The 16,486-nt window shown below is 52.3% G+C and overlaps 1 protein-coding gene across 1 annotated transcript in view; it reads left to right on the forward strand.

Moving 5' to 3' along the window:
* Positions 1-16,183, forward strand: part of CSTPP1 (centriolar satellite-associated tubulin polyglutamylase complex regulator 1) — a 23,331-nt gene extending 7,148 nt beyond the window's left edge. The window contains exons 2-6 of the mRNA XM_028484689.2: positions 8,960-9,045; positions 10,797-10,992; positions 11,659-11,768; positions 14,119-14,182; positions 14,442-16,183. Of these exons, the coding sequence (XP_028340490.1) occupies positions 8,960-9,045; positions 10,797-10,992; positions 11,659-11,768; positions 14,119-14,182; positions 14,442-14,616 (631 nt within the window). The 3' untranslated portion in view covers positions 14,617-16,183. The remainder of the gene's footprint in view (positions 1-8,959; positions 9,046-10,796; positions 10,993-11,658; positions 11,769-14,118; positions 14,183-14,441) is intronic.
* Positions 16,184-16,486: the final 303 nt, after the last annotated feature.

Consider the following 16,486-nt stretch of genomic DNA (forward strand, 5'->3'; position numbering starts at 1 on the left):
GAACCCGTGTCCCCTGCATCGGCAGGCGGACTCTCAACCACTGCGCCACCAGGGAAGCCCAAGATAAAAATTCTTAAAGCCCAATCTCAGTGGACAAGGTTGATAAACTGACCACAAGCAAAATTGCATTCACTTATTCAATCATTCAACCAGTGTTCATGGAGAGTGCCTGTTCTGTGCCAGGCACTCTTCCAGGTGCTGAGGACAGAGCAGTGAACAAAACCAAGCCCCTGCCCTCGTGGAGCTGACATTCTAGAGAAAAGGGAAGTATCTGCTAGGAAGCACGAATTCCCTGATGGCAAAGTGAACCCTCGCCACAGCGATGCAAGTGCTGAACCCTAACCCACAGGACTACCGGAGAATTAAGATTAAAATGTTCTGTTCAACAAAAAGATGCTGTAAACAAAGTTGAAAGACAAGCCAGTGACTAGAAGATATTTATTACATATGTAACTAACAACAGATTAGTCTGCAGAATTTTTTAGTCTCAAGAATGGTTTATGGGGGACTTGCCTGGTGGTCCAGTGGCTAAGACTCCGCTCTCCCAATGCAGGGGGCCTGGGTTTGATCCCCGGTCAGAGAACTCCACATGCCACAACTAAAGATCCTGCACACCACAACTAAAAAGATCCCGCATGCCACAACAAAGATCCTGCACGCGGCAATGAAGATCCTGCGTGCAGGAACTAAGACCTGGTGCAGCCAAATAAATAAATAAATTAAATAAATATTTTCTTTTAAAAAAGTTAAAAGCTATTTTTTTGAAAAAGAATTGCTTATGAAGAACTCCTACAAATCAGTAAGAAAAAGATGAAGAACCTCAGTAGAAAAACAGTCCAAAGATACAAACAGATAATATATAGAAGAGAAAGCCCTAACAACTAATAAACATTTGGGCATATTTTCATGGCCAAACTCACTGGTATGAAGGAAATGCCAATTAAATTGAGACACCACTTCACAGTCATCAAATTGGCAAAAATTTTAAAGTGAGATAATACAAGTATTGGTGAGAATGTGGGACAGCGGGAACTCTCATAAACTGCTCGTGGTAGTGTAAATCGGTATAATCACTTTGAAGCAATTTGGGCACACCTTAAAAAGTTCAAGAAGTGTGCCTGGTTATAAGGAGACATGCAGCATTATTTGTAACAGCTACCAATGGAACCCTCTGCCCGCCCCTATGCAGTAGAAAGGACAAAGTGTGTTATCTCCATTCTGTGGAAATCTATACAGCAGCTAAAATGAATGCAGGGAGATATATATGCATCAGCACTGATAAATCTCAAAATGTCAAAGTTACCAAATGATGCATAGAATTTGAGAACAAGCAAAACAAAGTTATATAATATTTTAACAGTGTAGACATTTGTGAGAGTTAATATAGTCTGGAAACGTGGGAGGGATGCCAAGCCCAAGTTTAAATGAATGAATGCTAAGCCCTCAAGCCCCAGTGACGATCTCTGAGGAGGAAGGTAGAGGAAGGGGATGAGGGAGGGTGTCCAGGTGTTTTAATCAATATGTGTAATATTTTACAAAGCTTTTAAACATTGAAGCAAGGGTGGCAAAATGTGAAGTTTTGATGAAGTTAGCTAATGGGTATACAAATGTTTGTTATGTTAGTCTGTGTAATTTTTCTGACGTTCTAAATATTTTATTTAAAGTGAAAAGGGGACTTCCCTGGTGGCACAGTGGTTAAGAATCCTCCTGCCAATGCAGGGGACACAGGTTCGAGCCCTGGTCTGGGAAGAGCCCACACGCCACGGAGCAACTAAGCCCGTGCACCACAACTACTGAGCCTGCGCTCTAGAACCCGCGAGCCACAACTACTGAGCCCGCGTGCCTAGGGCCCGTGCTCCACAACAAGAGAAGCCACTGCAGTGAGAAGCCCGCGCACCGCAACGAAGAGTAGCCCCCGCTCACCGCAACTAGAGAAAGCCCGGGCACAGCAACAAAGACCCAATGCAGCCAAAAAAGTAAAAAATAAAGTGAAAAGGGTGGGTAGGATTTAGGGAGGGAGCAGGGACAGGGAAAGGCCGTCTAGGGAAAGTAAGCAGCCTGGAAAGAAGCCCCTCTTTCTCCAGTGAGGACCTAGGGGAACTAGGGAGTCAGTGGGCCTGGAGTTTGAGGAGTCTGGGGACTGGGAGAAGAGAGGGCCTCACAGGCCATGCACTGGATTTGGGTTTTTATCCTAAGATCATGGAACATTCCCCCACCCCCACCAGCTGTAAAGCTTCTTGGGAGAGACCAGGATAATGGAGCTGAAGCGGCCAAGCGGGGCCTGCACGGTGTCTGCAGGGAAGAAGCAGTATCCCTGCCTAAGCCTCCAGCCCTCCTGGGGGCCACGGCTCTACACCAAGGGCGGGAGGAGGGACAGCGCCACTGGCAGGAGGTGTTATTGCCACTTCTTACTGGAAGCAGATGCAGTGGCCTGGGAACTGTGGTTAGAGTCAGAGGGGCCTGTGTTTGAATTACAGCTCTTTTGCTTCTGCCTTGAGACCCTGGTCAGGTTTCTGAACCTCCGTGTTCTCGGTAAAGATATCCACTGATCTCACCTCATAGGATTAACGTGAGAAGAAAATGCAATGACAGATGTATGGCGCCGACCAAGTAAGGCCTTAACGAATACCGTGTTGCTGTAGTTGTTGCTGTTTCCCACACTCTCTGGATCCAGCTTCTCAGGCACCACAGGGCAGGTGGGATTGGGACCCCCTGGAGGTGCAGGCCAGAGCCCAGGGAGAGCCATGACCTGGACACCCCATGCTGCTTTGAGGGCCTGAACTTGGAGGCAGCTTGTGAGGCACAAGGGTGCCTCCGACACAGTCCAGAAGAGGGGCAACCCTGAGGAAGTGTCACGGGAAACCTTGACAACACCTGGAGAAGGTGGCCAGGGTGTAGTTTCATCCTCACTCATGGCCCTGACTTTAAGACATAGTCCACAGAGGTGTCCCGGGATCCCAGACAGACTCAGAGACACGCTTCAGCTGCGCCCGTGAAAGACGCTGCTCATGTGACCTCCCAAAGGAAGTGCAGTCCTGGAAGCGTTCTTCCTGGCCCTGGCTTAGGCCTGGCTTCGGCCTGGCTTCCCCCAAAAGTGGACTTGAAACAGGATAGCTAGCTTCCGCCTGAGAGCCTCTGCCCGGCCGGGTGCTGGCAGCACTTACTTCCTCTGAGCTATATTTTTATTTGCTATTTTGAGTTCTTCCATCACCTGAAACCAGCTAGCACACTTATTGATAGCAGCTAACACTTATTTTGAGTGATTACTCCTATATAATAATAGAATAGGCACAGTATATCACCATATTGAGTCTTCACAAGAATCCCATGAAAGAGGAAGTATAATTATCCCCTCTTTACAGATGAGGAAACTGAAACTCCAGGAGAAAACTGTAACTCGCCCAAGAAAAGGTAACTTGGCCAGTCAGTTCTAGAGCTGGGATTTGATCCCAGGGCTGCTAACCCAGAACTGCACAAAACAAAACAAAAAACCAGGTACAGCTCATGCCACTAGACCAGAGATACTGACCCTTGAGGGGGAATAGGAAGCCGGCAAGTCAGTAGGTTCGGACTGAAAGCTGTTGCTTCCTTGGCCCCCATCCCAGCTGTGGGAAGTCAGCATGGGAGTGAGAGTGTGGCCAGCCCCCTTGGGAGTAGCTCAGACCCTGCCAAGTGCTCTTTCCCCATTCCAGTCGCTGCCCTGGACCCCACCCTTCACATGGTTCTGCTCAGAGCCAGCCTGAACCAGAGCGCCTTTACTTCTCCCCCAGAGTTCCCCTCTCTAGCCCTGAGGCCTGACCGGCAGGGATCCCTCCACGATCCAATGGATTTGCAGAGACTCTCGTTGGCAGCAGCTTCCTGCTGGCTCCGCTTCAAAGCAGGGGCGGCCTGTCTCCTCCAGGTGTCAGACGCAGCTGGCACGCTAGCAGGAGGCCTCTGGCAGGAAGGGATTTTGAGCCAACTGCCATCAACTGGAAAACAGCACACGTGGATGACCTGTCTTCAAGAAACTCCTCTTGAACCCTCTGGGGGCTGGGGACAAGTTTGAGTTCAGGGTGAAGCAGCTGTCGGTGGGTTGTAGGGCCTACAGCCTGGGGTTGTCCCTGTCACCAAAGGCAAAGACAGACCTGTAGCCTCCTGCCTGCCTTTTCCCACAGTTCTGCCAAGACTCCAATGCCAGATGCCCAGAACTTTTATGGGTCAGACCATTAGTCTGGAGATGGACGATGCAGCATATGATGTTTCTAAAAGCACCTTTTTGTAAGTCTTTCAGACTTTTCTGCAGTGATGATCCTCTGAACAGCAAACTTTCCCCCCAGCAGAACCCGCATTAACAGGAGAAGCTGCTAGTTCTGTCCACCCTTGGGATGACACTCTCTCAGGGCTAGCAGGAGCTCTTTCATACTTTTGGGAAGTATTCTGCTTGAATATCTCCAGCAACAAGCAGCTCACTCCCTCACAAAGCAGCCATAATCCCAGAGATGGGCATCTTCAAGTCTTCTAGAGCCAAACTCTAGATCCCTGTGACATCTCCCTCAGAGGCAGCCCTTCAAGAGTCGGGCCTCGGCCTCACCTCCTCCTTCATCTTCTCTTCCAGGCTAAAGGATCTAAAGACAGTCATTTGTCTGATATCCTGGTTTGCAGACTCCACCACTCTGACCTCCCTATTCCGTGACTCTAGTTTATTCCCCTTAAATGGACTGTCCAGAGCTGAATGTAGTATCCAGATGTCACCTTGCCAGGGGAAAAGAAAAGGGTACTGCAGCCTCTCTTAGTCATTTGTTCATGCTTTCCTTCATTCAACAAATATTTACCGAGTACCTACTGTGTGCCCTGCACCACACTGGCGCTTGAGTCAGGCAGCAAACAGAGAGACAGAGGTGTAACTTGGTGGATCTTATAGTCCTGGGGCAAAGACAGACACGAACAGTGTGAGGGGGGTCACAGAGAACTGTGGAAGCCAGAGCAGGGAGGCCTACCCTCGCCTTCCCAAAGGGGTGCTCTGTGGCTGCACCCCGAAGAGTGAGGAGGCATCAATCAGGTCGGTGAGGAGAGGGCATATGGAGGGCAGGAGGAAGGAAGAACTGAAGGATCCGTGTGGCTGGAACATGGTGAGGGACCCTGCCTGGGGCCTGGGGCCTCCGACGAGTCTAGAAAGGTGAGCAGAGGCAGAGAGCAAGTCATGCAGGCTCATAAGCCAGGATAAGGATGGGAGAGTTTGCTCTAAGCGCAATGGGAAGCCCATGAAGGGTTTCAAACAGAGTTGTAAAATGGTCAAATTCACATTTGAAGATCCTTCCGATGGATGGGTCAGTACGGATACTCAATTAGAAGGAGGCACAAGTGTTGCAGAAAACTGGGTAGGATGTCGTTCCATTGTCCAGGAAGAAGAGGTGGAGGTGGGCGTTGGGTGGGGGCTGTGGACGTGGAAAGAAGTAGACCGATTCAAGAGAAATGTCCAGAAGAGGATTGATAGGACTCGGTGATTGACTGATGTGGGGCCCGCAAGAGAGGGAGTTTCCCGGAGGTCAGGAGGACTCCAGGTTTCTGGCTGAGCAGAGGAGTGTTGCTGTTAATGACAGCTGAGATCCAGTTGGCTTCTCTGGCAGCCAGTCTCACTGCTTGCAATCAAGAAAACCCCTCAGTCCTAGGCACAGGTGCTACTGGGATTCCAGCCACCTGTCCCTCAGAAAGCAAGCCCCTGCTGCCCGTCTGCCTCCCCCAACTAGCCTGCTGGTCCCTCCTGACCGATCTGAGTCTCCGCCCACCGAGGAGCAGGGGCCAAAACCAGAGCACACGCAGGGTCGCCCTGCTCCCACGGAGACTGCCACCCTCTCAAAAGAGGGAGCTAACGTTCGTAGTCAAGAATGGCTGCCGACAGAAAGCTGCAGCCGGGTCTGGGGCTGGAAGGGCGGGCCCTGCTTGCAGCTGACAGTCCTGGCTGTGGCTGGGAGAGGAAGATGCTTATGGCAATTGGCTGGGAGCCCTGGCGTGGCAGGGCCTGTCTCAGGAGCATGATGATCAGCAAGAATTACAACTTCTGGAATTAAACAGTGGTGGTGATTGTGCAAGTTTGTGAATATACTAAAAAGCACTGTACACCTTTAAAGGGTGAATTTTACGGTATTTGAATTATATTGCAATACAGATCTTCCTCGACTTTTAATGGGGTTACGTCCTGATAAACCTGTTGTAAGTTGAAAATATCAAACGTCAAAAATGCGTTTTTACGCCTAACCTACCAAAGACCATAGCTTAGCCCAGCCTACCTTAAACGTGCTCAGAACACTTACATCAGCCTACAGTTGGACAAAATCATCTAACACAAAGCCCATTTTTTTTAGAATAAAGTGTTGAGTCTCTTACGTAGTTGATTGAACACTGTACTGAAAGTGAGAACCAGAATGGTAGTCTGGCACAGAAGGGCTGTCTGTGTCCACCCTGGTGGCCGTGTAGCTGGCCGGGAGCTGCCACTGCCCAGCATCGCGGGGGAGTGTGGCCTGCGCATCGCTAGGCCAGGCAAAGAGCAAGATCCAAAGTTCAAAACATGGTTTCTACCAAATTCGTCTTGCTTTCACACCATTGTAAAGTCAAAAAACCTAAGCTGAATCATCGTTAAGTCGGGGACCATCTGTATGAAATGAATGAATAAATAGGAAAAGAGAGAAATAGTAAATGGAGGTAACTGCTATAAACAGGAGCACCAGGTCCCAGGTTGGTGATAAACCAAGAGGAACCAAGTAACATCTTCAAAGGCTTTGGTTCCCCTCGCGGTTTCCTGCTTGGGGGTGTTCTCAGCCCGGCACTCTTCCCTAGCAATTAACTTCAGGCCATTCGGGTTCTCAGCTGTCCTGGGAGTGGGGCAGGAAGGAGAGGTCACTGCCTTCTCTCCTCTGGGGCCTTTTCCTTCCCTGTGAGCCTGGGAAGGAACAACTTGGAGGTGCTGGTGGCTCCTCCTCCCTGGGGCTCTGGGAGACCTCACTCTTCCTCTGTAGTTTGGGTGTCTCTGTCACCCAGTCCCTACTACCTGCCCTCTCTCTACCTCTCTCGCCTCTCTCTCCCCATCCAGATATCAGAATCTGGGCTTTGTGCCCTCTCTCTTCCCTTTTGCCTGCCTGAGGTTATGAGAAACGGGGCAACTACTTGGCCAACGGCTCAACGCTTTGGGCCCAGGAGCCTCTGCCGGAGAGACCAGGACGCCCTCCTGTGGCCGTTGGCAGCATTGCTTCCTCCCACTCTCTGGCCTTGAATTTTTTTTCCAGCTGGAATTTTAATGTTGAATTCTGGTAGTTGAGGCAGCTTTCGTCTTCCCCAAGAGATACATGAGAAACAGTTAAGGCCCTAAGATATACGTGAGAAGAAAAAAGATAAGTTAGGCAGCTAATAAACTAAGACGTAAAATGCAAGGGTTCATATTCTGTATCTTTATTTTAAAAGAGGCAGTGAGACCTAGCACAAAGTAAGGACATGACGTGTAAAGCAAATTCACCAGCTGTGCGACCTCAGCAAGCTGACTGCTCTGAGACTTAATCTCTTCACCTGTAAAATGGGAATAATCGACAAGACCTACCTCATAGGATTGTTGTGGGATAAATTTTAATTAATATAAGTAAAATACCTTATTCAGTGCCTGCCATGAAGTAAGTACTCAGTCAATATCGCCTGTTGCTATCGTTACCGTTATTACAACTGAAGACTAGAGGTAGGAACCATTTGTCTCTCTGGGGAGACCTGAAACCAAGGCAGCTGCCTGGCACAATTCCAGGGGCACCGCTCACATTATATTCTCTCTAAAGCCCCTTCCCCAGAGGTGAGCAATGCCTGCTCTCTCTGGAGCTGACCCAGTTGCCAATCTGGGGATTCTCGGAGCCAGGGAGGTGGAGAGAGAATTAGAAAAATGCACGAGAGAGCAAAATAAAAGGTTTTTTGTTTTTAGAGGAAAGATAGGGCCCAGTCAAAAACAGATGGGGAGGTGGGGGCGGGTACTTCCCTGGTGGTCCAGTGGTTAGGACTCTGTGCTTCCACTGCTGGGGGTGCGGGTTCGATCCCTGGTCGGGGAACTAAGATCCCACATGCCACACAGCGCAGCCAAAATAAACCAACAACAACAAAGAAAAGAAACAGATGGGGGGCCCAGCTTCCCATCAGTAGATGAGTTTGGCACCCTGCCTGGCACATGGATGGAGTCCAGCGAGTGCTAACTTCCTTCTCTTCCCGTCCTCTCCAGTGAGGCCCTGAGCAGAGTAGGAACGTGGCCTTGGTCTGAGCCCTTTAGTGGTCACATGGTTTTCTTCCTGCGAGGTGAGTGCGCAGGCGGAGGGTAGAGAGAGCAGACAGCAGGAGGTGGCCAGCTTGTGAGAGCGGACGGCGTGCTGGAGGAGCGCCGGCCACCGCAGCGCCGCGGGACGGGTGTGTTCTTGGACCCTCTCAAGTGCAGACCCCAAGCGGCACCTCTGCTCTTTGTGCCAGCTGTGTCCCAGCACGGAGGTGCCTGTAGCCGTCCTGAAGGCCCTTGGTAGCTTATTAAATCTCAGGGCCACTCGCCAAGACCCCTTTAAACCTCTTGGCTGTTCTTTTTGCCTTTTCTGATCAGCTGTATTTATTCTGAACTAAATGGTCCTCACTGCAGGATGGAAGTGTTTACTGCTTAAGGGTATGAAAAGGGGTCTTGGCTGCGTTGCAGCTGCACCGTCTCCTTGTCAGCACCCACCCGTGTCCCATCCTCCAGCTGGTGCCACAGACACTGAAGCGGGAGCCTGCCTCCCGCTTCAGCTGGGTTTGGTGACGGAGTCCAAACGACAGAGAAGTGGCGTGAGTGGGAGGAGCTTGTCTGGGGGAGCCTCTCCCCAGTGTCCTGCCGTCCCAAGGGAGACTGGATCCCCAGGAACGGCTCACTTGAATGCTCCCCCAAACACACACGTACACGCGTTCTCTCATGTTTTCTCTCTTTCCCCCTCAGGATTGTGCTCATGGACGACGCCATGGACTGCTTGATGTCTTTTTCAGATTTCCTCTTTGCCTTCCAGATCCAGTTTTACTACTCAGGTGAGAGTGTCCCAGGACCCCTGTGGCTCCTGTCAGGACCGTGTGCCCTCTCCTACCCTGTGGCCCTTTCCATCGGTGTGCCCGGCGCATGCACTTCTCCCCTCCTCCCTCCGTGGTGTGCTCCACAGCCGGTCACCCACCGGCAGGAAGTCTAGTTCTCGCTGGTGGTCACAAGATTCAGTCTGCAGTGCCGACTCCCTCGGCCTCCTCAAGACATAGGAAACTACAATGCTTCCAGCCAGCAGCGCGACGCATCAGTTTAAGCGATAATGACAGTTACAAAAATACACACTATTGGAACAACACCCGATCAATTCACTATCGAAAACTTACTGTGTGCCAGGCATAGCACTAAGCACCTTAATCCTTACAGCAGCCCTGAGAGGTAGGTCCTTTAAGAGAGAAGCTGACAGAGGTAAAGCTGCCAAAGACACAGCGCTTATGGGGGCGGAGCCCAGACCTGCAGAGGGCCCACTCCACAGCCACTGCTCAGCCACTCTGCTGTGTCACTGCGATCGGGGGTCGCTCCCTGGGCCCTGACTCAGATGTGTGAGCACACATTTTCCACCCACACAGCGTTTAATAAGCAAGTGCACGCCAGTCCTCTCTCACCCTCCCACCCTGCTCCCCAGTGCTCACCAGCTGTGCCCTTAAATACCTTCTGGGCTCAGGTGGAATAAAAATAGATGAATGAACGCCAGTGCCCAGCAGCTCACACACAGCAACGTCAAATGGAATGCTGGATTTAGAAATTGCTGGCTATGTCCATAAACAGACTTGTTTAAAACAGGCTCTTCCGGTAAACAGAAGGCTGTCCTTGGAGCCTGGACCGTGGCCTTCCTGCCGACGGGGGCCCCAGCCAGCCCTTGCCTCACTCGGGCGCCACACTCTGTTTTCCTGATGGCGGCCCAAGGGCCTGGCCAGGCGGGGGCTGGAGCCCGGGGTCTCGCCCCCTGCTCTTAGCAGCTCCAGGCGTCTATTTCCCATCTCTCTGAAGTTTCTTGGGCCCTAGAGAAGGAGCAGCCACGTGTGGAGACCCTCTTCCCTTCGCTGTCAGTCGGGGCTCTCTCCTCACAGCGCTCCCAGGATGGCGCAGCAGCGGAGAGATGGGCCATAAGTCTCTGCTTACCTACGAGGGCTCAGCTACTAACATTTGAAAACGAATTCAAACGTTTAATAAATTAGCAGCTTGCAAGATTTCTCTCCCACACTGGTATTCCAACCTGCTTTCTTGAGTCAGAGAGGCAGGTGGCTCACAAGATGGGGCTTACCAGCAGGAGTGTGCACACGTTCACCCTTCAAAATTAAAAAAAAATATTTATAGCATTTTCTGTGTGCCGGGCACAGTGCTGGGTGCTGGGACAGGAAGGCTGACAAGGCATGATCCAGGCCTCTATGCAAGATCTCCCATTCCAGCAAGGAGACAGAGTGAGCAAGTAGTTACACAGAAAACCCCTCACTGGATAAGCACTACAGAGGAGTACAGGGTGCATGAAAGGATGTAACAGGGGGTCTCACCTGGTCTAGGAACAGCTGCCAGAGGAGGGGACATTTGAGCTGAAACACATATTAGTGTCATCTCTCATGAGTGTAGTGGTCACATGAGGCCGAGGGCCCCTGCGCCCAGGACACTGTGCGCTGAGGACTGAGGCTGGTGTGGAGCTGAGCTAACACACAGAGAAGGGAGGGCACTGTGAGGGGACCAACTGTGTCGTCCCCGCCTGACCTATGCCCTCTACCCCTGTACCCAGAATTCCTGGAGAGCGTGGCTGCCATCTATCAGGACCTGCTGTCAGGCAAGAACCCCAATACGGTGATTGTGCCGACGTCGTCCAGTGGGCAGCACCGCCAGCGGCCTACCTTGGGCGAGGCCAGCATGCTGGAGGGCGTGGAGGCGTCACTGTTCTACCAGTGCCTGGAGAACTTGTGTGACCGGCACAAGTACAGGTGAGAAATGGGCACGCGGAGCCCACCTCGGCCCCAGGATTGCAGGCTCCTGGCCCAGAACAGATCTCCAGCAGGCTGTTCTCACTGGCCCAGGGCTTTTAGGCCCTTGATGGTCACAGTATAAATTACAACAGTGCCATTTGCCCCCAGTCCAGGCTGTTGACTGAAAGTCTTCCCAGGTGGCTCACAGGAAGGGTTGCTTTCACTTGGGCAAGAGCAGCTGTAGGTGACCAGCTTGGGCCCCTTCTCCTTGCCAGGAGATAGATTGGTCTTGACTTTTTAGAGAGAAGGAAAAAAATATTCACGGTGCGAGGAATTCACCCTACAGAAAGGGAGGGTTAAGCTGTCCTGTGTAGCACAAAGTCCCCTTGGGGACAGAGCAGCTAGTTTTGGTCTCCTCCAAGAGCAGGCCTTGCCCCGCGCCACTTCCCCAACCCCCCACTCCCACCCCTGCCAGTGAAGCACCAGTTAGTGAACATGCCAGCCTTTCTGTTCACAGTCAAGGCCTTGCTCCTGGAGATCTGCTATGCTCCCCAGGGTCTTAGGGCTCCCAGGGTCGGCAGATCCCTCGGTCTTGGCTTTGGGCCTCCCCCTAAGCCTGAAGGTTTGGATGAAAAGATGGCACTCAGACTCACTAGTCTTTGGCATCTGTATTCTCCCTTCTAGCTGCCCACCCCCAGCACTCGTCAAAGAGGTCCTAAGCAACGTGCAGAGACTGACCTTCTATGGATTCCTCGTGGCCCTCTCAAAGCATCATGGGATCAACCAAGCCCTAGGTAAGCCAGAGCTAGCTGTGGCCAGCCTCTCCTGCCCCTACAGTGTAAAGCCACATAGGAGCTGGCCCGTGTTGGTGGACAGAATCCCAAGGGGGAGGCAGCTTCACCATGTCTGCCTTGACTTCTCAGGGCCAGACTCTGAGGCCTAGGGAGCCAGAACGTGCATAACACAAGATGTGCCCTCTGAGGCCTCTCACCCTCCCGTGGCAAGGGAGAGCCTTCCCCACCCGAGGTCCTGCCCCAACATGAAGCAGCCTCTCCATGGCAGAGCCGTGCCCAGCCCCTCCCATGGAATCCTCATTTCTGCTTTGGGGAGTGGCCTGCAGGTTGGGCAGACACAGGGCTATTTAATCAGTGGCTCTGGAGCTTATGTATCAGAGGCACCTGAATCCCATTTGTAAACAGGGCAAAGGTGTGTCTGGGGAGACCTTTTTTCCCATCTGGAAAAAAAATCTTATTAGTCTGAAAGGGAGTGGAAAAAAAGGGGGGAGGGGAGCGGAGAGAGGCCCGCACTGGCCCAGTTTTTCCTGTCCATCGTTTTACTCTCACTGGTTGGCCTTCCCACCCGCCCTCCTCTTGCCCCTCCCACACCTGCTGCCCTCCCAGGGGAGGGGCCCCCAGGCTGTCATCGCCACAGAGCTTGAGAGGGGTTCTTATTATTAGTCTCTCTCCTCAAGAGATATCCAGGTGTGCTTGAGATCCCAGGTTCCTGAGTCTCAAAAGAAGACTTTTTGCCAGTTGAGGGAATGGGGTCAAGAGAAGGAAATTGAACATTCGTAAAATGCCAGCCACAGCAGCCCAAGTGCTGGGCTAGATGCCTTAGATCTTACAGGACAGAGAGGCTGCTAGGGGTGGCCTGGGTGCACAGGAGCACAAACCTCAGCAGGACTGACTGAGGGTCCACTCAGGCACAATGCACGGGTCTGGGGGACCCTCAGCTGAATGAGGTTGGTAGCCAGGGTCACCAGCTGGAGGAGGAATACAAATGTGGCAAATAGGAGTCAAGAGTAAGGGGGCGGGGAGTGGGGAATTGGCTTAGGTTTTCTTTTACACTCCTAGGTAACTGACCCTCCCTTCCTGTCCACAAGTCAACCACTAGGAAGAAAAAGGAAAAGCTAAGTAGCATCTGGGTCACAGCGTAGACTAACGTCATGCCTTCACTTTTTCTGGGGCCTTTAAGAAGGACAGTCATTCATTTAAGTTCCTTTACAGAGCACTAACATTGGGCAAGTGGGAGATGGAAAGAAGCGTATGGTCTCTACCCTCACACCTGCATCTCCAGTGTATGAAATAGAGACCTGAGGTCACCCAGGTGCAGCCAGTTGTGGAGGGGTTGTCCTGTTGCCTTAGTCCTCCTCAAGGCACCCCACCCACTCACAGACACAAAACAATAAGAGGGTTCCATTGGACCATAGTTTAAACACCACTTAGAACAAAAGGGGCCAGGAGGCATCATCTGAAAAAGTCAGGAATTGAACTAGAGCCAGATGGATAATTTTAAGATTGAGGCTTTCTAGAGACTAGCACTGTTAGCAGCCACATCTGGCTTCTGACCACCAGTAAAGCTCTTTTCTCTAACAATTTGCTGTTAAGAAAATCTTTCTATCTGCAAACCAGCTTTACCTTCCCTCCCACTGTTAACTGCTCCAAAGAGCATCCTAGACCCTCTCCTCTCACCTTTCCCCAGTATCCAAAAATTACTTCCCTTGGTTTATAGCTTAGGAAACCAGCTCAAAGAGATTTGTGGCAGAGAAGGGACAGCTCCCCTCCCGGCGGCTTCTGGCCACGCAGAGGAGAGTTTGGTCTGATCCTGACCCAGCCTTCTCTTCTCACCCTGGGACCCTCCCTGGAGAGGCTGAGGCAGCGTTTTTGACCATTCTGTCTCCAAAGTGGGGTCACCCTGATTTAGAGGCACAAAACTAGATAACTTACGGTCTTTGGGGCCTGGGCTGTATCCTGTGTCTCTGGCTCCTTTTCAGCTCCGTAACTGAGGCCTCAAGAAAGGACCAAACCCTCAGTACCTGCTCACAACCCACCATCTAGTCTTGGAAGGAGGTCGTCTGTTTGTGCGATGACCTTGAGGTTTGAAGATGTCTCGTAGCTATGACTGGGGAGGGTAGGCAGTGGGCTTCACTAAATTTTTCCAGCAGTACCTAGGACTTACCGCCCCCCTAGCAGACCTCTTAAACTTCTGTGCTCCAAAGCTTTTACATCAGCTCTCCCAGGGTTGGCAGAATAGGCGGACATGAAGGTGAGGGGCACATAGGCATCTGCTGGGCATGGGGCTGTGTGACTGCAGCCCGGGTGAAGGATCCTCAGATTAAGTTTTGTGCCCCCAATTATTTCCTAGGAGCTTTGCCTGACAAAGGGGACCTGATGCACGACCCAGCTCTGGATGAGGAACTAGAACGGCTGTAAGTGTCGGGTGGAAAGATGCTGCCCCCTTGTGGGGACAAAACCTCAGTCAGACACGGTAGTGCCCCGTCATGGGTCACACAGCACTTGTCCATCGGTCGGGGAGGGGTTTGGGGGCCAGCAGAGGCCTGAGGGATCCTCTCTGAGTCCTTTGGGAATACAGCCCATGGTTTCATCCACATGCAAGAGTGAGTGCGGAGGTCCTGGTCTCTGGACGGGAGGCACCTCGCTGCCCTCTGGGCTTCTTCCCTTCTTCAGGCTGGCGCAGATCCCAGGCCTGGTCAACTCGGTCACTGCCGGTCCAGAGGCCAGCTGCCTGCCTGCCCGGACCCCTCCCCGGGTTGGCTCCCCCTGGAGACCCCTGCATCACGCCCGCAAAGTGGATGCAGAGAGCGACGGCTCCACCGAAGAAACAGATGAGTCCGAGACTTGAGGAGTCTGAAGGGTCCTGTCTACAACGCCCAGTACCCAGCTCCCCGCCCCCCCACGCCCCCCCTCCCCACGTCCCTCCAGCCCTTGGGACTCCAGGCCACCTCCTCTCCCACCCCCGTGCCATGCTGCCCTCTGCTGGTGAAAAGGCTAAATAACTGCCCCAGCCCAGAGACCCGCCAGAGGGGTTCTAATGATCAGCCAAGCTAAGCAGTGACCCTAGCAAGTTAACAGCCTATTCTCCTGGCTCTGTCAGTCTTTCATCAGGCCCCCAAGCTGACAGCAGATTGAGCTGAGGCCACCAGAAAGGTGACTTGGCTTTAGCCTTTTGCTGACGGTCCCCATCTCCTCACAGCAACTCCAGGAAGTGGGGGAGACCGTGCATAACCATGCAGGACCTTGCATGGTAAAGGGTGACACCCAGTGATGCAAGTATTAGGATATAGCCATGGTGGCCTTCTGCTAGAGGAATAGCCACTAGCCCTAAGATGGAGAAGAAGGGTGGGTGAAAAGACAAATTTCACTTTCAAACACTGCTTCGTCTCCTGTGTGTCTAATAGTTAAATATGTGAAATGAATAAAGTCCCTTGTGTCTGGTAAGTGGTGAGTCTAAAGCCACTAGACTGAGGAGGTGAAGGGAAGGGGCACGTTAGTTTTTGGTGCCAAGTTCCAGCTTTTTTCTGGCAGGACTGGAAAGTGGGGGCCAGAGGACCACTCAAGCCTGGAGAACTGCCTCAGATAATGGCAAAGAGGGGCTTACCTCCTGCACATGACCTCAGCCTCTCATGGGAAAGGTGCCTCACAGCTGGAATGGACCTTCAGAGAACAAGCTCAGATGGTTCAAGGCCAGGTTCCCGTAACTTTAGAGACTCTGGCCACGAAGGGTTAGCATCGCAGAGCCTCTCAACCAGAGTTTCATTAAGCATTTTCTAAGTACCTGCTCGGGGTTAGGCCAGTGGGGATGCAGCTGTCAACAAGACAGGCCGAGGAGTACCAGCTTCCAGCCAAGGCCGGAAGGTAAGGCCGACGGTCTTCAACTGCCCTGAACTGGGCAGGGGTCCTTGAACTGGGTAGTTAACACCCACCTAGGGACCCAAACAGAGCAGGCCGCTTCCTCTGAAGCCACTGGGCACACACATTTTCCTGAGCTCCTCCCTGCCCAGACCAGCACCCCTGGATAGTTACAGGGACTGGCTCCCAAAGCCCTGCAGCACTGGGCCAGGACTGTAAGTTCCAAGCCATGTGGTGAGGACTCAGGACCAGTCATCTCCAGCCTCCAGCTGATTGATTGAGAACAGTTCAAAAATCCATCAGTCACCTGGGGAGCTTGCTTACAACGCAAATGACCAAGCTCCAGCTTGGGGTGGGGCACAGAAATCTCCATTATGAACACTCCGGATGATTCCAAAGCTCCAAGATCCACACTTTGGAAATCACTGGCTTAGAGCCCCACGGCTCCCTCCACCCATCCTTTCAAGTCACCCACATCTCCCAGACAGTGGTTTACAGCTGTACCCCGAAGACCCCTAAGGTGGCACAGAGATGTTCCACGAGCCCCTATAGGCAGGGGTTCTCACACACACACACACATAAAAGATTGAAAAGGGGGGGCTTCCCTGGTGGCGCAGTGGTTGAGAGTCCGCCTGCCGATGCAGGGGACGCGGGTTCGTGCCCCGGTCCGGGAAGATCCCACGTGCCGCAGAGCGGCTGGGCCTGTGAGCCATGGCCGCTGAGCCTGCGCTCCGCAATGGGAGAGGCCCCAACAGTGAGAGGCCCGTGTACCGCAAAAAAAAAGATTGAAAAGGGATCCATTAAGGTCTGTGTATTTTTTTTTTTTTAACTCCACTGAGACACGCCCCACCCCCCACCCCCCC

The sequence above is a fragment of the Physeter macrocephalus genome, unplaced genomic scaffold (genome assembly GCF_002837175.3).
Source record: "Physeter macrocephalus isolate SW-GA unplaced genomic scaffold, ASM283717v5 random_211, whole genome shotgun sequence".
NCBI lineage: Eukaryota > Metazoa > Chordata > Mammalia > Artiodactyla > Physeteridae > Physeter > Physeter macrocephalus.